Source organism: Helianthus annuus, chromosome 7 (genome assembly GCF_002127325.2).
Source record: "Helianthus annuus cultivar XRQ/B chromosome 7, HanXRQr2.0-SUNRISE, whole genome shotgun sequence".
In the NCBI taxonomy this organism is placed as follows: Eukaryota; Viridiplantae; Streptophyta; class Magnoliopsida; order Asterales; family Asteraceae; genus Helianthus; species Helianthus annuus.
The window spans coordinates 3,158,513-3,183,255 of NC_035439.2; the positions used below are offsets into that span (position 1 = coordinate 3,158,513).

At 34.0% G+C, this 24,743-nt stretch overlaps 1 protein-coding gene across 2 annotated transcripts; it reads left to right on the top strand.

Moving 5' to 3' along the window:
• The first annotated feature begins 1,795 nt into the window (after window positions 1-1,795).
• On the top strand, window positions 1,796-3,016 carry LOC110866139. Of its 2 annotated transcripts, none has more exons than XM_022115443.2 (5): window positions 1,796-2,018; window positions 2,117-2,189; window positions 2,317-2,382; window positions 2,468-2,554; window positions 2,662-3,016. In XM_022115443.2, exons 2-5 carry the CDS (start codon window positions 2,133-2,135, stop codon window positions 2,908-2,910), a joined length of 459 nt encoding a protein of 152 aa, XP_021971135.1. In that variant the 5' UTR covers window positions 1,796-2,018; window positions 2,117-2,132; the 3' UTR covers window positions 2,911-3,016. The 2 variants fall into 2 exon arrangements, with proteins under 2 accessions (XP_021971135.1, XP_021971136.1); XM_022115444.2 differs by having other exon boundaries at window positions 2,668-3,016.
• Window positions 3,017-24,743: the final 21,727 nt, after the last annotated feature.

Sequence of the window (24,743 nt, forward strand, 5' to 3'; positions counted from 1 at the left end):
AAAAATTGTTAAATAGTGTTTTTACAAAGGGTTTTCATCGTTTTTGCAACTTGGGTGAGTTTTTGTCAAATAATGTTTATTTTTTTAAGTTGTATAAAAATGTTTATGTATTTTTAAATAGGAAACGCATAAAAGGGAGCCGACTTTTAGAAACGTGTTCGTGAATCGTTTCACCGAATATGGGTACCGGAACCATACCGGAATGCGGATTCCATTCCGGTAAGTGAAAAAAATGCCTCGAAAAGTCATCGGATTTAATGGCATCTACAACAACCTCGCTTACAATCGTGGTAGATCGAACGGGGCTAGGGATATAGACTTGCTAGCGGAGGCTCACAATCGCTACAAACATAATAAGTTTCACTCATTCACACCGGTGCGAACTTGACAAAGCTTAAAAAGAAGCACCAAGTGGCATCTCATTCCACTAATGGACCAACGGGAAGCACCGGTGAAAAGACCGAAGACCACATCATCTCAAGCCACATCGGATGTGCGCTTGCACTTAAATTTAGATGACTTGAATTACAAGTTTGAGTTGCCGGAAGAACCAACTCCTTCCCTTGACCTAGTTCGTCCGATGGTCGAGATCGTGAAAAAAAATAAAAGGTGGCGACCACGGTTCATCTTCAACCAACTTCGACATCGAAGGGCAAGTCGAGAGTCTCGATGCGAACATCAAAAGATTGTTAGCCCTCAAGGAACAAAAAACCGACGCCTACAATCTCACGGTTCTTGAGATGAACACCGATGGTATGTTGGATTTGGACAAACATGTAATTGAAAAAAAACAAGATTCGCCGACTCATCCTATGTGAGATGGAGGATGAGAACAAGGAAGATGACGAGTAGTTTTTTCTAAGTATTTTTAGGTGCAACTTTTTTTCTACTTTTTTTTAGAAATTTAAATTTTACTTTAGGTTTCCTAGGATTTTAAATTGTATTGTACATTTTATTAACTTACATGGAGTTTTTAATTTTACTTGACTAATTTAAATAAATATGATAATAAGATTCATATAAGATTTTAATAAAAAAAAAAAAGTAATGATTGAAAAATGATTGAGATGTGGTTAAAAACATAAAACCAGTAAAACCATTATAAGGTGTAGATAAAAAAAAAAAAAGCAAAACAAAAATATGGTTTGGTGATGTGGCAAACAATTTTCATGATGTGATGGTTAAAAAAAGTTACAACCATTACACTAACGGTGCGTTTAGTTCTCAGAATTTTTTGAAATTTGAATTTGTATAGGAATTAAGTATAATTTAAAGGAATTAGATTTGGAATATAAAAAATTTTAATTGGAATTGGAATCTCAACTCCATTTTTGATGTGTTTGGTTGTCAAATAAATTAAATTGAAATCTATCACCCCGGCACCCACCACCCTTGATTCGGGTCAAAACGGTTCGGGTGGGAACAGTATGAGGTTAAACTTGAAATGGTGCGGGTTGAAACGGTCGAAAATTCCAATGAATTACTTTAATTTCTTCGCATATAGGAAGGATTTTGAATTTGTTTAGCTAAAGAAATTTGAAGGAATCCATACTTAATTCCAATTCTAATTCTCTTATTAACCAAACACATAAAAATTGGAATTAAGATTCCAATTCCAACAAATTATGTGAACAAAATTCTGTTAAACTCCTGTGAACCAAAGGCCAGGTGATTTTATGTTATTTGTTTTGTTTAAAAACATTAAAAAAAACAACGCACATCATGGGGACTCATCCGTGATCCATGTATATTAAGGCCAGTGGCCCATAATTCTATATTATATTGTTCCCGTTGATGCTAACCAACTTTTGGGCTAATTACAGCCGTAGAAAGTCATCAACTTTTAATCTCAGCCGTTTAAAGTCTCTAAATTCCTTCTAGAAGCAGCGGTTCTCGGCAGTTCAGCACTCTCTCACCCATGATCTTGCGGTTTTCTGCAGTTTATCAAGATGTACCAATCAGAAATGCAGGTTGCAATGCGGTTTAAAATGTGTTCCTTATTTTCAGGGAGTTAGTGGGTTAGTGGACACTTAACTGCATTTTTTGGTGCCTATATAATATAAGTTCAGGTAGTGTAATCTTCTGAATTTTTTTCGCTCTTCCTATATTCATACAGCAACACATCTGCAGCAATGGATATCTCGGATGACTTCGTGGACATTTATGAAGAAGATCAGCCTGCAAAGAAAGTAAGTTGGAATGTAAGTTGGAATGTTAATTATTAGTTAGCAAAGCATGTGGATGGTTTCTAATTGTTTGTGAATTGCACCAAATATTTAGTCTTCTAATATATGGTAGCAATTGTAATTTTTTCAGCTGGGTTTTGATGCAATGACACCGAAGAAGAATCAAATATGCAGCCCAATGAAAGATTCTCCGAAGGTAACGTTTTAAGTCACAACTAATGTATAAAATTTGTTTTGATATTTAGTCTGATTTGTTAAATTCTATCAATTTATTGTTTCAGACGGACAGTGGAAGTGTAGAGATCATTTCATATGGACAGTATTTTAGTCCATTCAAATCTGAAATGCATAGGGAGGTTATTGAACAGGTGGTGTTTTTTTTTAATAAAGTTTTCATTGCATAAGTGCATAATGATTGTTTCACACCTTTATGTTTTTTTAAAATGTATTATACTAATGTTTTTAGTTCTTGTAGTTTCAGAACATAGAAAAGCAAGCTAAAAGAAAGCATGCGCTCCTAACTTGGAAATGGGATGAGGTCATTGATATTACCCAAAGTGAAGATTCGAATGGTCAGAAAGATGATTCTAAGGCAAAACAACAAGATGATTTGGAGTCTGAGTTAAGTGATACAGCAGACTCTTTGGATAGTCCATTGAAAAGATCAAAGATTCCACGTATATCTAAAAATTGCAACGATCATGTTGGATGGGTTGAATTTTAAGTTTACTCAGTTTAAGTCCTGTTTGTCATAGTCATCTTTTATGTTTTGCCTTTCAAGTCAGTGTTTGTTAAGGTTTGTTTGTTCATCTATTTTTAGTTTAATTGTAGTTTCCTTTTTTCAATTTATTTTTCTATGTTTTATCTGTTAACTATATTACTTATTACATATATGTTGATGATTAATTGTTTATTTAATAATAAATATTTCTGTTATGAAAAAAAAAGAAAATATAGGTAGTGGTTTTCACCAATTTGTATGTATGTTTATAAAGGTTAAATCTTCTTTTACTTTCAAAATACGTAAATAAAATTCCAGATATGCATAACTTCAACAGTTATATAAGTAGTTACACATAAGTCATAGAAAAACAATCTAAAAAAATTTAGTACCCAATAATATCCTGTTTCATGTTAACAAATTCCGTGTTCTCAAACAAGAGGCCTATTTAGGTATTTTAAAAAATATTTAGTCATTTATAGGTTTTTTTAAAATAATAAGTTTTGTATTATTTAGAGTGAAAATTCAAAATAGCATTCAGTTATATAAATAACAAGGGGAAAAGAATAAGATATTTTGAAGAAAAAAAACATATAAATAGTCGGTTATACTGAATTAATATTGAAGTCAGCCTTCTTAGTCACGTTACCATGATCATCGGGCCACTAAGCGATGATCAAGTAACTAACTTAGGGTTTTAGAAATTAATATAATCGTTCGGTTATGTTAAGTTTATTTCTAAGTCAGTCCACTTACCCACTTGTCATGATCCTTGCTCACTAACCCATGATTGAATAACTACCTATGTTTTATTCAATAAATTAACTGTTTTCATTAAAAGTCGGACATGTAGCTCTATATAAGATATCACTAATATCCCTAAAATTCGTGTATTACTGTATTTCTAGATATAATATCAGAAACTATTGAGTTATGAAAAAGTTGAAGGGGTGCCTCTACTCAGCCTCTGAGTCGAACACTAAGTTGCCTGACCTTGGTCCTGACTTAATAATGTCAGAGATACTGCCAAGACTTCCTGCAAAATGTGTAGGTCGTGCAAAGAAGGTATGTAAAGAATGGTTGTCATGTATATCGTCGAAGGAGTTTGTCATGATGCACTGTAGACATATGTGTAAGGGGTCTAGACAAAAAATTCTTAGTATTGGACAGGAATCATGCTTTATTTCCAGCACTACTGTTGATTTAGTCGATGAGAAAACCATGATTACCCTACCGTTTCATGTTCGCCCTTCTGATGTGTGGATTTTATCAAGCTTGAATGGGCTTTTATGTGTTTGTTTACGCAATACGTTTGAAATGCTTATTTGGAATCCGTTGATCCGTAGCTGCATCAACATATCTGATTCTAAGTCTTATGGTTTTTTCAAAATCTATTCCGATGCTGTTGGCCTATACATCGATTCCTCTAATGATTACAGAGTTTTACATATAAAACGTGGTCGTTTTACAGTTGATGTTATGGCTTATTCAAGGAGGACCAGTCATTGGAAGAGAATACCGTTTTTACAAAAAAGGCATTACCATACTAATGGTTATGTGTGGTCGGGGGGGACTTTTTGTGAGGATGGTTTATATTTTACTGTATTCCAGTTTTGGCTTGCTGGTGATATTGTCATAATTCGATTTGATGTGAATACAGAGACGTTTTCAGAAATAGGGTTTCCATATGTTGGCAATGGTGAAACATGTCAGGGGAACTTGGTTAATATGAATAACAAACTTCACGTGTTTGTTAGTCATGGGTTTATAGATATGGCTGTGGATCTATGGCGTTATGAAGGTGAGCATTGGTCGAAGGTCATGTTGTTTTCGAAGATCAGTTATATTCCAACGCCAGTTTGGTGCTCAATTACACATGTTAGTTCAGAAGAAAAGTGTTTTGTGATGACAGATTGGGGTGAGGTTTATGAAATAGATTTGAACAAGAAGACGTGTGACCTTTTCATACCAAGCGATTGGAATCATGCTATACGGACAGCAATATATGTGGAAACTATTGTGCCAGCAAGTCTTCAGTAATACATGTTGTTTGGTAATCCTTTTTTTTTTTTTTGCTTCGAAATGTTTGTTGAATTTTGAAAAATTCCTTCATCGGATGTAATGTTCTTTTTTTAGTTAATGTTTGCTTTTTTCTCTACTATGTGTTTGTGTATTATTTGTTTATAAAGAATTGCTTATATATTATGTTTAGATAAATATAAAATTATATTTTTTATTGTTATTGTATTCCATTGTCAGTACACATAAAAGTTTTTAATAAATATGTCTTCATTAGTGTAATTATCAAATATTTTGATATTTTTGTTGATACATTTACAGAAGTTCAGCTTTGTTTATAAAAAATTCAAATGAAAATTTAGCTGGTATATAAAACTTATAGGTTTAGTAACTGATTATGCAGTTATTTTAAATATATTTCAGTTTAGCCCACTTTCCCACTATCCCATGATTTATTAACTGTCTGAATTAATATTAACTTCCATGAGAAAAATTCGGATATTAGCTCTATATAATGTAGTTCTATGACCTTACAGTGTCTTTCTTTCTTCGAATTTTGTTTACCATAAAAATCATCATATTGAGTAGCTTTGGAGAGCCAGTTGGAGAATTAAGGTATGTTTTCCTAATCTTTTTAATTCATCTTTTTTCTACAAATCAAATTGATTGTGTGTTTGCTTTTTTAGTTTAAACAATAGAATCAAAACCATTTAGGTGTTTGCTATATGTTCAAATACATGTAGACCGATTTCTTATTAAATGTGAACATTCTACCAGTGTCAGATCAAAGCTAAGTACTCTCAAGTGTTATATCTAAAACGCAGTCTATAACTTATATGAAAAACATAAATTGTGCAAATTATACCTTTAAATTTAAACAATGTTTTATTAAAGCAAACACATAGGCATAATAAGAAGTATGAATCAGTGGTTAGAAAGACTTACAGTGCCATAATTTTTTATTAAGAGCATGGGTTGCAAGATTCACAATATGTCCGTAAGCTGATTCAAACTGTCAGGGATAAGCCTAGCTTCTGTCTTTCATATGATCCCTCCTGTTAGCCCATTAAAACAGAGAAACCCTTACTACTGATTCAATGATGTTGTCATAAGCATAACAAATAAAACTTTCAAAGTGTCTGCCAAGTTTTGGATCCAACCCAGCCCCCATTTGTTTATGTTCTAGAGCTTATCTATGCCATGTCTTTAACTCGGTTGTAACATATTGAGGACAACGAAAAATCCTAAGCCCATCAATCTACCGAAACACAGATCTGGCATGTTTGCATAACTGAAGGCCTAAATTCCGAATATCTCTAATCGAATATGAATAAGCATAATAATATCAATCCACAACCGTTAACCCTAAAATTGCCTTAATACAGTTCTGACATGTTTGAATAACTCAAACCCTAAAATCCGGAGGTTATTTATCAAATATGAACATCCACATTCATTAACCCTAATCGATAATCAAAGAATGTATTAATCGAATATGAAGAACCCTAGTCGAACAAAATAGTATGATGTATAATATGCTAGGGTTTATAGAGGTAAATACCTTGAAATTTTGAATCGATTGAACTGCTGATACGTATGACGGAGAAGAATGGAGTGTACACAAGTATAACCATGGTGAATGGCCGTGCAATCTGTTGATGTCTCGATGAATACGGGATGCAGAGAGGAGCGACTTGGACCAGAAAGAGGGATGAATTCATCGCATATGTGGTTAGGGTTGAGTTAACTGCCGTTATGTAGTATCCGTTTCCTAATTTGGATTGTCCATATTCAGTATCCAAACCGGCCCGTCTCATGTTTACCTCATCCAGTTTGTTAACCTGGCCCAAAATGCTAATGTGATATATCTGGCCCATTTTGATACAAATTTATACTTTAGTTTGTAATAATTGTTTTATTGTTATTAGTTAACATATTTTTGTTGATTTTATTTTTATTTTTAATATTTTTATTATCCTATATTGTGATAATACATGTTTTTTTGTTAGTTATATTTTATATGAATATTCAAGACCTATTATTAGTATGTAGTTTATGCTTGAAACTTACGATGATTTAATTTATTTATTTTTTTGTAAATTGTGTTTTTAGATAAAAGCAGTATGTCGTGCCTTCCATTTTTAGTAGTAATGTTGGATATAATTGCAAGACTTCCACCAAAAAATGTTGCTCAATGTAAGCTTGTCTGCAAGGAGTGGTTAGATTTCATTTTAGATCGTAAGTTTGTAAGGGCTCATTGTCATTACATGCGTGCATCGGCTGATCAAAAATTGTTGATGGTTGGTTGGAAGACTATCGAAGTACATTCCTTAAATTATAAGTCCCCGGGATTTATTGTACCAAGAGGTGTTGCCCGCCCGTTCTATGCTCATCCTTCTAGAATGTTTTTTTTGGCAAGTTTGGATGGTATGTTGTGTGTTTGTCTGCAAAACACTTGTGAGTTGGTTGTTTGGAATCCATTGACGACTAAGTTCAAGAAGTTGGCAAATTCTAATTCGCAAGGTTTCTACAAAGTTGATAGAGATGCTCTAGGATTTTTTGTTGACTCTTCTGATGATTACAACATTTTACATATTAAACGTAGACGAGGTACAATGACCGTTTATATTTATTCGATGGAGTTGAATTCATGGAGTACTGTACGCTTCCTAAAACACCGTCCGTACCACCATTATACGTACCTTTGGTCGCCAGCAACTTTGTGTGGTGGTGGTTTGTATTTTGTCGTTACCCAATGTCGTGGTCGTTCAGATGGATTGTCGGTTATTCGTTTTGATGTGAATTCAAAGTCGTTTTCTGAATTGTGTTTCCCCAATGTATATGACGATGAAGTTAGTGGAAGTTTAGTTAACATAAACGAGGAGCTTCATATGTATGTTTGTATCGGAAACTATGACTATAGACGAGAAATTGTATTGTGGAGGCTTAAAAATAAAAGTTGGATGAAGGTTTTTGCATATCCTGATAAGTTGTGGATGCCATTATCAACTATGTGTTCTTTCACATATTACAATTTGCCAGGGACATGTCTTGTGATAACGAATTTTGGACAAGTGATTGAAATTGATTTGCAACGGGATCATCTAGGTTATTTCTGCCGTATGTTTTTCTATAGGCAAATGCATGGTGCGGTTTACACAGAGACCATAGCTTCCCCGAATTATTAGTTTGAGAAAGTTTTATCTTGTAATTTTCGTAACTTTGAGTTTAAGTGGTACCTTGTAGTTGTCATAATGTTACTTTTGTTGTTGCTTCTATTTTGGTAATTTGATGTTGCAATTTTTAAAGTTTTGGTTGTCCTTGAGATATTATATATGTTTCTAGCTTTTTATGTTTTGAGTGGCATTATAATTGACTCTTGTCATGCTTTTCTAAAGATATATGTATCTGAAGGTGTTGATATGAGTGCACCTATATCAAATGATTCCGATTCAATTTCTTCGGTCCCTTCGCATGAGACGTCAGCATCTACACGTGTTGAATGTCGTAGGGGCCGTGGACGTATGGGCCGTCCTCGATTGCGGGAGCGACTTCCTGTTGTGACGCCTGATGTTGCATCCTCTCAACGGTGTTCTTACGGTGTGGTTATCTATGTTCTTGTATTTCTTATGATTTTGTTCATATACTAATACCCCTTATTGTCCGTTTGTTATGGGGTTTGCATGTTTATATTTACCATGTAAACCCTTTAAACCTGTTAGTGCTACTGTTGCTGTGTATGCAGTTGGTAGTTCTAGCAGAAGTGTGGTACGCTATATGCGTATGTCAAATGAAAATGTGCAACCTTCTCCGATCCCTTCAGTTTCGGATTCATTTGCGGTTATACGTACCACTCAGGAAAATATATCTTCTAATGCAACGACTGAAGTAGGGCGTAGACGGACGGGCCAAATGGGTCGTCCTCGATTACGTGATCGCCCTTCTGATTTAACAAGTGAGGCTACAAGTACTCAAAGACGTTGCAATGGTACGCTTGATTGAGTTCTCGTGTTTGTTATGTGTTTTCACCCAATAGCACCCATGATTTTATATTATGTCGGTTAAGCCTTTTAAATTGAATAGGTTTATTGTTATCTTTGCTTTTTTTAGTTGATCGTATCAACAGAGGTGTTGTGCATTATACCAGTAGAACAAATGGAGCTGCGCAATCTTCATTAGGTTCAACGGTTTCACAAACATCTGGATGTCTACATTCGAATCAAGTTGAAGTACCTTCCCGTGCAAGTGTCTTTCAAGACGAAAACAGATATTGTAAACATCATATTTTTTTCTTGTGACACTTTGTATATATGAACACCTTATATGACATTGATAGTGTTTGCTTACACTTCACTTACCTTTTTTAGGGCGATGTCCGTCGTATTGGGATATCGGTGATGCAAACCATAGTTGTGTTCATTGTGGAGCTATGCTTTGGTATGAGGAACGAACTATAAAAAGTTTAACTCCTCGTGTTCCAAGTTTTTCATTATGTTGTAGTGAAGGAAAGGTTTGCTTGCCATTTCTTCGACATCCTCCTCAAACATTGGGTCGTCTTCTTGATTACAATGGGGAAACACGATCTCGCGTGTTTAGAGAAAACATAAAGCTTTTAAATGCGATGTTTGCATTTACCTCAACCGGTGGGAGAATATCTACGGATTTAAATGATGGTCGTGGGCCTTATACATTCCGTTTGAATGGCCACAACCATCATAATATTGGATCATTGTTGCCTATGCATCCTGATGGACGCCCTAGATTTGCTCAATTGTACGTTTATGACACGGAAAATGAGATTGATAATCGCTTTTATGCTTTGCGAAATTGTGTGTCACCAACGTCTGATCAAGTCATCCTGCGCACATTAGTGAATGACTTGCTGTTGATGCTTGATGCGAACAATGCATTAGTGCAGGCTTTTAGGATGGCACGTGAAAGGTTTAATGACAACTCAATGCAACGTCTTACGCTTCGCTTGCTTGGTACGCGAAATAGAAGAGAAGGACAATATTCTTTGCCTACTGTTCCTGAAGTGGCTGCACTGATTCCAGGTGATGGAAATCCTACGGACTCACGTGATATTATTATTGAAGAACGTGGTAGTCGTAGTGCAAAGCGTATATCTGAATTGCACCCAAGTTTTATGGCGTTGCAGTATCCTTTGTTGTTTCCGTATGGAGAAGATGGATTCCATCTTAATATTCCTCTATGTAATATATCTGCATCAAGTAGGCGGCAATCGGTTTCATTAAGAGAATATTATTCTTACCGTTTACAACTTAGGAGGAATGAAGGTAAGACATTACCCAAATCTGGCCGTTTATTTCAGACGTATGTTGTGGACTGTTATTCAGCTATCCTTGAACATGAGATGAATTGGTATAAACAAAACCAAAACACTATTCGTTCGGATTTGTATAATGGTTTATGTGATCGTATCGCTGATGGTGAAACAAGTTGTGAAGCAGTTGGTCGACGTGTTATCCTGCCAGCTACATTTGCCGGTGGGCCAAGACATATGATTCAACAGTATCAGGATGCAATGGCTATTTGTCGTTGGGCTGGGGCTCCGGACCTTTTTATTACTATGACATGCAATTCAAAATGGCCGGAAATTACCCGACACATTCAAGCAACAACCCCTGGTATGAGTGCGTCCGACCGCCCTGACATTGTTGCCCGTGTTTTCAAAATTAAACTTGATGAACTTATCAAAGACATAAGGAAAAGGAATATTTTTGGACACACGAAAGCAGGTTTGTTACTAGCATTTCCATTGTCTAAATATTATACGATTGTTTTTTATTCTATAGCTATGTGTAATATTTGTTTTGGTCATTTTTTTAGTTATCTATACAATCGAGTTTCAGAAACGAGGACTTCCACACTCTCATATTCTGCTTTTTTTACAACCTGAAGATAAGATAAATACGGTTGACAATATCGATAAATATATATCTGCGGAGCTTCCTTCGGAGGTGGAAGACCCTATAGCTTTCGCTATTGTTCGTTCACAAATGATGCATGGTCCATGTGGTTTGCTCAACCCTTCAAGCCCTTGTATGCATAATGGTGTATGTAGTAAAGGGTACCCAAAGAATTATTGTGAGGAGACATTCATCCGAAATGATGGTTGGCCGTGTTATAAGAGGCCCAATAATTCAAGAGTTGTTAAAGTTGGTTCTCAAGATATTAAGCTTGATAATCGGTATGTTGTTCCGTATAACCGTGAATTGTTGGTGAAATATGGTTGTCACATTAATGTGGAGTGGTGCAACCAAGGGATGTTAGTCAAGTATCTTTTTACTTATATAAACAAAGGTCCAGATCGTGCAACTGTGGTTTTGGAAGGTGCTCAAAATAGGACAACGTTTGCGTCCTTATTACATAATGAAAATGAAATTGAGGAATATTTAAATTGTCGGTATATATCTTCTATTGAGGCATGTTGGAAGATTTTTGAATTTGAAATGAAGTACCGTGATGTTGCTGTTGAGCGGTTACCTTTTCATGAGGAAGGGTGTAATAGAGTGTATTTTCATGATAATGATGAGGTTGAGGAAGTTGCCCAACGTGCTACGGCTAGCATGTCAAAATTTACTGAATGGTTTCGTGCAAATGAAAGGTTTCCGCATGGTCGTTCTTTGACATATGTAGAATTTCCAACAAAGTTCACTTGGCATGAAAAGGAGAAGGAGTGGTTGCCACGACATAGGGTGACTTCTATTGGCCGCATTTATTATGTGAGCCCATCAATGGGTGAAAAGTATTACCTCCGTATGTTATTAAATGTTCAACGTGGGCCATTAAGCTTTAAAGACATTCGTACGGTTGATGGTGTTGAGCATCCAACTTATATGTCTGCTTGCAATGCGTTGGGTTTGTTAGGAGATGATGTTGAGTGGGTAGATTCAATACGTGAAGCTTCTCAATGGCAGTTGGGGAATCAACTTCGTGATTTATTTGTTTGCATTCTATTGTTTTGTACGGTTAGCAATCAACGGCGGTTATTTTTTGATTGTCTACCTTACTTATCAGATGATATTGCTTACAATCGACGCACAATGCTGCAGAATGATGATGTGGTATTCACAGATGAAGAGATTCTCAATTATACATTGATTGAGATTGAAAGAGTTTTAATTGGTCATGGTAAAAGTTTATTAGATTTTCCTAATTTGCCTCAAATTGATCGTCAATTGGTTGATACTATGGAAAATCGGTTGATTATGGCTGAGCGCACCTTCAATATTGAAGAAGAAATGACGCTTTTTCATGATTTATTTCGTGGATTGAATGTTGAACAAAGGGAGGTGTTTGATTATGTATGTGATTGTGTTGATAGACGGACGGGTGGTGCTGTTTTTGTTTTTGGTAGTGGAGGGACGGGAAAAACGTATTTATGGAAGACTCTCATTTCCTGTTTTCGTTCACGTGGCCAAATCGTCTTGTCTGTTGCTTCTTCTGGGATTGCCTCTCTTCTACTACCTGGTGGTCGTACAGCGCATTCGCGTTTTAAGATTCCCTTTGAACTTGATAAGGATTCTTGCTGCTCGATTGATGTTGGGACGGATCTTGCTGGGCTGATTAATGATGCCGCGCTTATAATATGGGATGAGGCACCGTTGCAACATCGTTATGCATTTGAAGCGGTTGACCGTACTTTTAGAGATATTTGTCGAAATAATATACCTGGTGCAGACCGTCGAGTATTTGGAGGGAAATGTGTCGCTCTTGGAGGAGACTTTCGGCAAATTCTTCCTGTTATTCCGCTTGCTCCGCGTAGTGAGATTGTTGCTTCGGTTGTGAATAAGTCATCGACTATATGGGGTTCGTGTAAGGTGTTTTCTTTAACGATTAATATGCGGTTGAATAGTTCAAGTGTTAATGACGATGTTGTAATACAACATCGAGATTTCAATAAGTGGATTTTAGATATGGGGTCTGGTCGTCTTCCTGCAATTTCGCTAGACGGGGAAGATGAGAGAACTTGGATTAATATACCTCGCGATCTATTGATTCCTGTTTCAGATAATCCTATTGAATCAGTTGTTTCAGATACATTTCCTAATATAGAAGAACGATTCACTGATGTTTCTTACCTACAGGAGCGCTGTATTTTATCATCGACTAACAATGAGGTTGATACGATTAATCTACATGTTCTTGATAAGTTGCCAGGTGACAATCATGAGTTATTTAGTCTCGATTCCATTTGTGCAAGTACAAATAATATTGAAGAAATGCAGGCTATGTATCCTACGGAGTTTCTTAATACTTTACATTTTTCTGGCTTACCGAATCACATATTAAAGTTAAAGGTTGGGGCACCGATCATACTGCTACGTAACTTGAATCTCAAGAAAGGATTGTGTAATGGGACCCGTTTAGTGGTTACTCAAATAAGTCGTCGTGTTATTGAGGGCGTTATTATTACGGGTACGCATGTTGGAGAAAGAGCTTTTATTTCAAGAATCGATATGACTCCAACTTCTACATGTTGGCCTTTCCACTTTAAGAGAAGACAGTTTCCCGTGAAACTATGTTTTGCTATGACAATTAATAAAAGTCAGGGCCAAACATTTAAACATGTTTGTGGTTACTTGGTAAAGCCTGTTTTTTCACATGGTCAACTTTATGTGATTGCCTCCCGTGTTACATCTCGATCTGGTCTACGATTTTATGTTGATAATGATGGCAAGTGTTCTAACGAATTAACAAGAAATGTTGTTTATAAGGAAGTTTTTTATAACTTACCTTTGATGTCAAGTGATGCATTGGTCTGAGTGTTTTGTATGTTGTTATTGAGAAGTGGAATTGCTACCGTGTATGCTTCTATAAAGGTAGCATATTATGTCTCTCTTATTTGAACACTTGTATTTAATGTTTATTTACTTTATATATTGGTTTGGTTGACTAAATATGCCATTTGTAATTACGTTGTTTTGCATGTGGTTTTTATATGTTTGGTTGTTATATATAGATATATATTTCCTTTATGTATATTTTGTTATTAATATAAGCTTTCCATAACATTTTTTTTGTTTCCATGTTTTAGGTTCTCATAATATAGAATGGGACATCGGTACATTTCAGACTTGATGCCTGGTATTACTGACCAATGGCAAGTCACTGTAATGGTCACACGTTCTTGGACAACATACATTCCTAGCTCAAATCGTATATTGTCATTTGATGTCATCCTTTCAGATGAACGCGTAAGGCATTTTTTTAATTAATTAAAAAAACTATAATATATATGTTTTGTAATGTTGCATGTTTTCCTTGCAGGATTGTTCAATTCATGCAAAAATTCCTTTTCATTTGATGCATCTTTTTACTAATCGTTTGGAGGATGGTTGCGTGTATAGGCTATATGGTTTTGAGGTTCTTGTATACGATTCATGGTATCGTCCGTTGAAACGTGATTGCTATGTTAAGTTTATGCGATCTACGTCAATTAGTCCATCAAGAGTTCAACCGAGCTTATTTAGACGTCATGTTTTTGAGCCGATGCCTTTTAACATGCTTGGATCACGCTTGAAGAATGACATATATCTAACAGGTTTAGTTGTTGTTTTTCTCTTGGCGTCTTCATGTCTATATATAATTATATTTTTTATGTAGATGTTGTGGGTGTTCTTCGTGTGTGGGGTTATCTTGATACTGATTTGCGGTCTTCACAATCAAATAATCGGGAAGTACGACGAATTGTTTTATCCGATGAAGTGTAAGTTTTTTAGATTGTTTTTGTGGCGCATTCTATATTTTTTATTTTTTTTGTTTTTGCTTATTTTGGAATGGTTGTGTTTTTATTAAATATAGTGGTAATAATCTCAATGCTTCTTTATGGGGCAAACTTGCACTTAAGTATACTGATGAGGACATGAGGCGCCATGCCACTAATGCAGTTGTTGTTGTATTAACATCTTGCAAGGTTCGATTGTTTGAAGGTATGTGTAATGTAATAGATGAAATATTTGTATGCATATTTTTTAATATATATACTTGATCCATTGGTGTTTTTTTTTGTTAGGTGCTCCTTGTGTGATGTCAACAGTTGCATCTCAATTATATATTAACTTGTCATCATCAGCTTGTGATGTCTTCAAGACAATGTATATTATTCCTTGTATTAAAGGTTATTTATGTTTCAAAGCGTTGTATGTTTTAATGCAACTTATTTTATGTCCTTTGAAGGTTACCGGTGCCTGTTTTATTTAAAGCTAACACACCCCAAAATGAAGACTCGCAAGTTGTTAGTATTGCTGATGTTTATCGATTTATTCAGGCAGGAGTTTATAAGGTATTGGCTTTTAACCTATCTTATATCTTTTGTTTTTGGTGTAGATCAATTATTTTAATAACGTTTAACTTGCTTTTTCAATGTTTTTAATTGATACCATATATTTTTTGCTTTGCAGGGGACATTTTATAACATCTTTGGTACTATAGTTGATATTGATTTGTTTGATGATTGGAAGTATGTTAAATGTTCTAAATGTCGAAAGAAGGTGCGGTTCATGGATGCTACCTATTATTGTGTATCATGTCAACAAAATGTTCTCAATCCTCAGATAGCGTAAGTCTTTATATATTGTTGTGTTTTTATATTGTTTTCTTAATTATAAGATTTTGACAGTTTCAAGTTGGTTGTCCGCGTGGTTGATAATGATGTTGAGATGACGTGCGTTCTTTTTGATGATGTTGTGATTGCACTTATTGGGATTACTGCGGAGGAGTTGCTTTCTAAAAGTTTGTCTGAGGTATAAACCAAATATTTCGTTAACATGTTTTTTTATATGAATAAATGATTTGCTTTATGTGCTAATGTTTATATATGTCAATAATAATGTTATTCTGTTTCTGCAGGGTGTTAATGATCCTTTATGGGCTCAGACATATTTGGTTGATTCTTTATGTGCTAGGAGTGTTGCATTTCGGATTAAGATTGATGAATATAACTTGGCACCTCACTATTCTTATCGCTTTACTGTGTCAAAGTTCATTAAGGATTATATCGAATCGCCCGCGAATAACATTAGTTTATCTACGGTTAGTACTTGCACGGATGATATAGATCATGTTTTTGAAGGCAATGAAGATGAATGCACAGAGTTTTTTTCAAGAGTCTCAACTGAAGAAATGGATATGGCTGATGAATTGTTATGGGGTCCAATCATTTCATCAGTCTCGTCTAATGAGACACCAATGGTATGTTATTGTTTTTTATTTTTGCACCTATTGCATTGATTGTACTTTGCTTTATTGTATTGAATATTTTTTCTTAGCAGGTACAGTCGTTTGATTGTGAAGCGGATAATGGTTCTATCATTAATTCAAGAAAGTCGAATACTAGGGATGTTACAACTGCTTCCACATCTGTTGTTGAGTGTTCTAATGAGTGTGATCAAGAAGTGAGGCCTAAACGAGCAAGACGAAAGCCAAAGAAATATACTGATTAGATAATATGTGCTTTTTTGAATCATTATGCATGTTTTTTTTGTTACTTTTTGTGATAAGACTTTTGTTGCTTTCTATGTTACTTATGTGAACCAGTTGCAATCTAATAAACGTGATGTAGTGTTTTTTTGCACTTATTTTCATGGTGTTTGAACTCAACATAAAATATTGATTTTATAAGCATATATGTATTTTTGATTTGTTGTTGATATTGTTAATTTTAAGTTGTACGTTTGGTTAAGAAATTGAGTTATTAGATAGAGAAGATGTTTGAAATTGATAAGTTATTTGCGTATGTCATTTTTTGTTTGTAAATTATTACTCATATGATTTAACTATAGAAAATAAGGTAACCTAAACTCCCGCTAAATATACATGTCCGATGTTGCATAGATGGGTCATAAGCCTGCCTTTTTGATAAACAATAAATACATTTTGCAGCCAATATTGATTAATTTTAACATTATTTGGCAGGTCTGGCCCAAATCATATATCAATTTATGCAACCTTTTATTAAAAGCTGCTGGCCAAAGCCGAAGCCTCAAAATGATTGGGCTTGGGCTGGCCCTGTTTGTATCATAGCCCAAGACAATTGACATAGATATTTAAGTTATATAATTTAGACATCCCGAACCAAAATTACGATAACATCGTAATGGGATGTGACTGTTAAAGTTCTACATGCAGTTAGAAAAGAAAAGTTGTCCATCAAACATAACAAAAACATAAACCAGTGAATTTGAAACAGTTCTTCGAATTGATATCTAACAAACTTCGAAGTAGACCGTATCACCTGCGACACTTTTTTCTCCCACCAGCTCAAACCTCATCACTTTGTCCTTAGTCATCCCCGCTTCGTCCAGGATATGCTGCCAGTCCGCATACATTATGACATGGTTTTCATCATCCACTCTTCTTGGATCTGTCCTTACACGTAGCGGTACCAGAAACTTAACATGGCCAAATGACAGCATGGCATTACAGTAGTTATTGATTTGGTGATCCCGAACAAAGTTCTTCGGTATCGTCTGTAAAAATAAATTTTTGGTTTTGTTATTCAATCTCCAACATTATAATGAAAATAAAGTATATTAATAGTTAGTTTTTAATTACCAGCATGTGTGTTTCTATGGCATGGTGTTCAAATTGTTTCTGGTAGTTGGGGCGGCTGTTGTGGTGGCGGTGCTTGGTGCGGTTGCATAGATGTGTAGTGGCTGCGTGAAGTCCGATGCCATCTTTGTTAAATATCAGGACATTGAAGTTAAAGTGCTCTTGTGGAGTGCTTCCCATCCATTGGAAGAGAAGTTGGTAGTCCTCTTCAATGTCATTTTCAACACAAAAGGTGGTCCAACCTGACCCCATGAAACCGACAGCTAATCCTTTTTCATTTCCGGGAGGGAAAGCATAACACACATCGACCTTGCAACTTTGCTTAGGGCCGTGTACTTTAGCAAACAAGTTGTCGATTTTTAAGCGTCTCTCGGATAGCAGCCACAGCAAACCGTGCGGTAAATCCTATAGTTCTCACATTCAGAAATGTGAGATTAGATTTTATTCAAAACAGAAAATATAAATTATTAGTTTCTCTTTCAGAAAATAGAGACAATAGTATATAAAACAAGGTGGCAAAGTTCTACCTGATGATGGTAGGTTTCTGCTTTAGCTTGTACCAAACAGCCATGAATGTAATCTCTTCCTGAGGAATGCTTTCTGATTTCCAAACCGTCAGTGTTTAAAAGAAGTATCTCAAATTTAAGTTCTTTCAATCTTTTGAAACATAGTTTGTCTATATTCTTATGTTTTATAGACTGAAAAAACCTCATCCATTCGGGCCCATGTAGTGTTTTTCTTCTTCGACCCAAGCTTTCGACTTCAACCTTGTATTTCATTCCCGTATAATCAACAAGTTTGATTATTTCACAGTTTTTGGGAAGCTGGTTGCTCAATATTTTTGGGAGTTCCTACATATGCAATATTTTTTATTTAAAACCCAGATGTTAGGATAAAGTCAAATATTTAAACGAGATGAAATCAGATATGGGTCAGGATGTATCTTACCAGTCGGTATTGCAGGTCGTTGCAATCAGCTACTTTGATTAGTATTGTAAACTCCATCTGAATGTTTTCAAAAAATAACAATATCATACTTATAATAGTCGAAATCAGATTTGGGTCAGGTTGGTAAGGATGAGTTTGGGTAAAGATGATATTAGAATTTTTTTTAAAAATGAGCAACACACATCAGCCCGATTGTACAAAGTTCTTGAACAAAATTCAAATCATGAACTAATGACAACTAATGTTCGAATCATATACATTCAAGCCCTCAAAACTGTTTGAAAAGTTTCTGTTTTTTCAGTTGTTTTAATCATGGGTTCAAATCATGAGTCAGGTGGGTTTTGGGTCAAAGTGATCTGTTATTTCATTTTCTTATTTTTATTTTAACCATCTAGACTTATGTGTTTGGGCCAAGATTGCCAGGACCAGTCCTAAATATATTTTTGGAAAAACCGAAATCTTTAAAACTTATAAAAACAATCGAAATTCATTTGAACATATATAGGTGATAACTGGCAGCCCCAGCCGTAAATATATTTTTGGAAAAACCGTAAACTTTAAAACTTATAAAAACAATCGAAATGCAGTTGAACATATATGTGATAACTGCCAGCCGGTTTTGGTAACTGTCTAGCGGTTATGGGAAGTTTGTATTTCTGATTTAAAACAAAAAGAATAGAAACCAAAACAGTTTTGAGGTAATACTTGAAATTAAATGAAATCAAGATATCAAAGTAAACATAGTAAAACCTAAGTGTAAATTATAGAAGAAAACAAAAAAAATACCTGATTAGGCTTGAAAGTTCTGATCGGCAAGATGAGTGTAGAAGAAGGTGAATAGTATCACCGTAAATGAGAGAGATAGAAATGAGTAGATATGTATATTTATTAGGGTTTTTGATTTCTTTATTGGGGTATGTGACTGATTTGATGTTTAATATAATATTAATATAATAGATGTTTTTATTTAATTGAAAATTTATATGGTTTGATTAAAATTATTAATAAAGTAATAGATATAGTTTTGTTAAACAAATAGTTTTTAATAGATTTATAGATAAACCTATTAACAAAAGTTATAGATAAAATTTTGTTAAACAAATAGTTTTTAATATTTTTATAGGTAACATATGTTAACAATATTTATTGTATTATATTTTTTTAAATAATAAAGGTAGTATAAGTAACTAAATAACTAAACTTTCTAAATATGTTTATAATTTTGATTCTATTCTATTTTAAATAATAAAGGTATACTAACTAATAGAAAAAAAATAATCTTTCTAAGTATTAACATATAATAGGTGTGATTATTATAATTAATCCGTAAAGGTACAATAAGTAACAAAAACTTACCAATGATTGGATTAAATAAAAGCCAAATTAACTGTCCTCTTCGGGATCAAATATTCCTTGGTTTTTAAATGAATCCTTTAACGTATTGTTAAGAAAAAATTGCCCTTTATACTGAATAAATCTTATCTCATGGGAGTTAAAACTGTTGCATCATCTTGATCGGTCATTGAAATATTGGGAGCATCCTTTGCTTCCTTCTTATCTGTAATGACAATAAGATTGAAGTTAAAATAACATGTCTAAGTTACAAGTATTGGCTGATGAAATATGTAAAAGAGTTTTTGTGATTACCTTACACATATGAATGCATTCTTGATTTGATTCAGCTTATAATTCCAGTTAGTTCCCATCTCCATTCAAATATTAGTGTGATGAATTCATGATACAACAGTTAGCAAGAAAAAAAAATTAAAATATTATGTCCTAAGTCTAATGATCAAAACTGTGAAAAAGAATAAAAACTGTATATGCGGCAAGGTGTAAAAGTTTGTAAATTGAACCCATTTTTTGTTTCCCTCCAAGTAATTTGAAAGCCAAAAACTTCCTAAACCGTCGTATGTTTAGTTAAATGAATTAGTGGCCATTGATGTAGTGGCCACGTGTCAAGTTTTTGTTGTGTGTACATGTGTTTTGACAGTATAAGAAGATTCTTCCTCCTAAAATCTTATATGTCTAAATCAGCAAGGAACAGAATGGTCAAAATCGTTCTGAAAAAAATACATAATTCCAAGGTATTTTATGTAGTGAACTCATGTTTTAGTGTGTTGTGTGATGGTAACAATTGCTTTTTAACTGTTGGCTTGTGTTAACTGGAAGATGGAACCGATGTACAAGGCTGAGTTATATGAACCCAATCTAATTTCGGCGATGCAGTTTATGACTGAGAAAAAAATCCAGGTATGAATCTAGCTTTTTTGTATGTATATTATCTCTACTTAGTTTAATATGCTGCATTGTATTTGAGTATGCATCCAAACATGTATATTGATAAATTACTTGTCTTTAATGCATGTAAGGTCAAAGCAACTTACAGGGCTGAAGAAGATGATAAAAAGGTTTATGTATCAGACAATGTGATGGAGCAGTTAATCATCAAAGATCTAAAGGATCCAAATCTAGACGTGGAGCTAGAGCAGGAATTTAGTGATGAGGTATTTTGTTGATGTGTTTATTCATGTGGTCATATGATATATTAAACGTCTTTATCATAGATGCACCGTTGGGTAAAAGGAAGAACAAACAAAAGGTCGTTATCCCTTGGAGAAGAGAACAAGACAGAAGTAATAGATGTGGATAGTTCTGAAGAAGATAATGGTGAAGAGCATGAGCTTAGTGACACAGCCGATTCCATTGCCTCTTTTAAGAGAAAAAATAAGATTCGTAGGGTATCAATTCAAAGCCGAAACCGAGTACTTCGTGTATATCCTAGCTTGTCTTAAGAATGTTTGTGCTAATTATGTTAGTGTGATCCCTGAGTTGTTTATGTTTTAAAGTTTTTTATCCTAATGATCTTATCTATTTTTTTTTTTTTTGTAATTTGATGTGAACTATAACTCTTAAAAAGTTGTTTGGGTATTATATGTTTTATTAACAAAACATGTTCTCTTTTTTAAATACATTTATATTATTACAGAAGAAATATATTTTTACACTTTAAAAGGAATTGCAACATAATAACCTTTCAATTATTTACAAGTAAAAAATGTATGACTACTAAAAGTCAAGTTCAAACGTTTTTTCAAATAATCATGTAAAAGGTATGAATTTAAAAGAAAAGAGATATATATAAATCAATCTAACATTTGATAAATTGAATACATGTGAATATTATTTTAGTTGTGGCAATATAATTACTAACATGTATCCTGGTTGGTACATTTAATATTTAGATTTATATAAAAAGTTGGTAGTCTAATTTAGTTAAAAACCCAAAACTTATAATATTAACATCTATCCTTAAGTTTTATAACTTACGGTTATTTTAAAATTGTTAGTTATAAATCTTCAATCTCCACTCACCCACTCTTTCACAAATTTCTCACAAATAACTTCCCATAATCCCACATTCCTATTTTTTAGATACTAACTTCCATTTAGAGTAGTATAAATAATTTAATTAGTATTCTTTTTGTTATTCAGAATGGATAAAAAAATTAAAATTGTGCTTCAAAACGGGGCAAAACCCAACAGTGTTTTAAGTTGTCCCCTTTGCAAGAAGGTGTGTCATAGTGTGCAACAGTACTATGCGCATATTGCTTCCAAAGGGCATATTAAAAAGGTAAAATCTTTCGGGTTTTGTTGTTTTTGCTAAATAAGTATATTTTGGTACGTTTTTTAATATCATTTTACATTTGTCAGAATGCTGGAGTTGTTACCACTCATGGATTCAAATGTGAGATTTGTGATGTTACTTGCACGAGTGCTGAAAATCTGAATACTCATGTTAAAGGTAAGAAACATTTGAGAATTGTGCGTGCTGCGGAGGACATGGCAAAAAAAGATGAGGGGGTGGAGTTGGAGAAAGAGGAGGCAGTGGAAAAAACTGATGGAGTTTTAGGGGAAGAAGAAAATGATGATAGTGAAGAGAACTGTGTGGTTTATAGTGAAGGAGGTGTTGTCAATGGTAAAACATGTTTAGTATGTGCAGCTTATTGTCGGCCTAAGGTTGTTTCATGTTGCAAGTCATGTTACAATAACTTCTTGACTTCATTTAGAGTTTAGGTTTACTTTAAGTAATTTGTGTTTCAAGTATGTTTATCATTTATTTTAAGTTATTTATGCTTTTGAATTATTTTTGTTTCGTTGTTATCATTGAAGTTAATGTTGTTTTTTAACAATTGGTTATATGCTATAAGTTAAAATTATTTTGACAAATAATACCACCAAAAGAAGCAAAACAAACACTCAACAAGCTATCACGAGACAGAGGGTCAGATCAGTGGTTCATCACTCAAGGTGCCACCGCAAACCATGCCAAGGAAGCCACCTACATCTTACAATGCAAATAACTAGACAATAAGAACAAACCAATCAACAAACACGAATAATGCATTACATAGATTCAAACAAATGTCACAGTTAATGCAACAAGAAATTTAAGGTTGATAAGATTTTTTAAGAGTTTTTAAAAAGATATCTTTATTAGTGTAAAATATAACTTTTATCAATAGTTTAAGCTTTTGTTAGAAAGTTTAAAAAAGATAAGTTTCGGTTATAAGATAATTCAGATAAAAAAAATAGCTGGGATATAAATCTTATAGGTTTAGTAACCGATTATGCAGTTATTATAAAGAGGTTACTAAGTCAGCCCACTTTCCCACTATCCCATGATTTATTAACTGTCTACATATAGATTAACTTCCCTGAGAAAAATTCGGATATTAGCTCTATATAATGTAGTTCTATGATTTTTTTGCTTATCTTAAAAAGCATCATATTCAGTACCTTTGCAGAACCAGTTGGAGAAATAAAGTATGTTTTCTTAATCTCTTTAGATTAGCTTTTATTACAAATAGGTTTGTTTGTGTTTTTGTTTTTATAGTTTAAACAATGCAATCAAAAGCATTTAGGTTTGTGATATGTGTGTTAATGAATGTAGACCATGTTTTCATCAAATGTGTAGAATTTAACAGTCTCAGATGATAACTAACTTCTGTAAAATGTTATTTACAAAACACATACTATAACAGTTGTGAACAACAAGAATTGTGTAAATATATCCTTAAATTCAAACAATTTTGTATTAAAACAAACAAATAGGCATTGTAAGGAGTTTGAATCAGTGGTTAGAGTCACTTACAGTGCCATAATATATGATTAATACCATAAGTTGCAAGATGCAGAATAGGTCTGTTAAATGATTCAGTCTCTTAAGGATAAGTCTAGCTTCTGTCCCTCATTTGAACGCTCCTGTTAGCTCATTAAGACAGACAAAATCTTTAATAATTGATTCAATAATGTAGTGATAAACATAAAAAACAAAACTTACAAAGAGTCTGTCAAGTTTTGGATCCAGCACAGCTCCATTTGTCTATGTTCTAGAGCTTATCTAGACCACGTCTTTGTCTCAGTGGTAACATACTCACTTCAAGGAACAACCCTAGACCTATCAAACTACCAAAACTCAGATCTGTCATATTTGAACAATTGAAAACCTAAAATCCGAAAAGTTTTACCCGATTATGAAGAACCCTAATATCATCGTTCCACAGCCGTTAACCCTAAGAATTGCGGAAATAGAGGTCGAGCATGTGTCAATAGCTGAAACCCTAAAATCCAAAAGGTATTAATCGAATCCGAATAATCCTAAAACCATATATTGATAACCATTAAGCGAAAAAATGGCGAAACACAGATCTGCAGTCGTTATCCTGCACAAGAGTTTATCATTGAAGGTGTTAATCGAATATGAAGAACCCTAATCGAACAAAATAGTAAGTTGTAAAAGACGCTAGGGTTTAGAGGGGTAAAAACCTTGAAAGTTTGAAACGATTGAAGTGATGATACGTATGTCGGAGCTGAAGAGATCGTACACAAGCGTAACCATCTTGAATCGTCATGGAATCTGATAATGAAGATGAAATCGAGATGCAGAGAGAGGCGATTTTGGACAAGAAAGAGGCTGGATTATTTGTGGCTAGGGTTGAGTTAAGTTGCATTATGTAGTATCCATTTCTTAAATCGGATTATCCGTCTAGTATTGGTAATTCTATATCGAACCCGGCCCATTTCCAATTTATGTGTATATCAAACCTGGCCTTTTAAGTGAATATGGCCCAAAACCTCAAATCATTATATAATAACCTGGCCCATTTGTATATATAGTTTAGAAATTGCATTTTTTTTTACTTTTAATTTTTATTGATAATTATTACTTTTTTTGTTCTTTGATTTTTTATTCTTTTAATTTGTTATTAGAGATTTTTTTTAAATCTTTT

Bases quoted from the DNA above. Each gene is read 5' to 3' on its own strand.
- LOC110866139 (XM_022115443.2), top strand. From the start codon at position 2,133: ATGGATATCTCGGATGACTTCGTGGACATTTATGAAGAAGATCAGCCT. The intron at 2,190-2,316 runs GTAAGTTGGAAT...TAATTTTTTCAG, and splicing joins AAGATCAGCCTGCAAAGAAA to CTGGGTTTTGATGCAATGAC. The intron at 2,383-2,467 runs GTAACGTTTTAA...TTATTGTTTCAG, and splicing joins CAATGAAAGATTCTCCGAAG to ACGGACAGTGGAAGTGTAGA.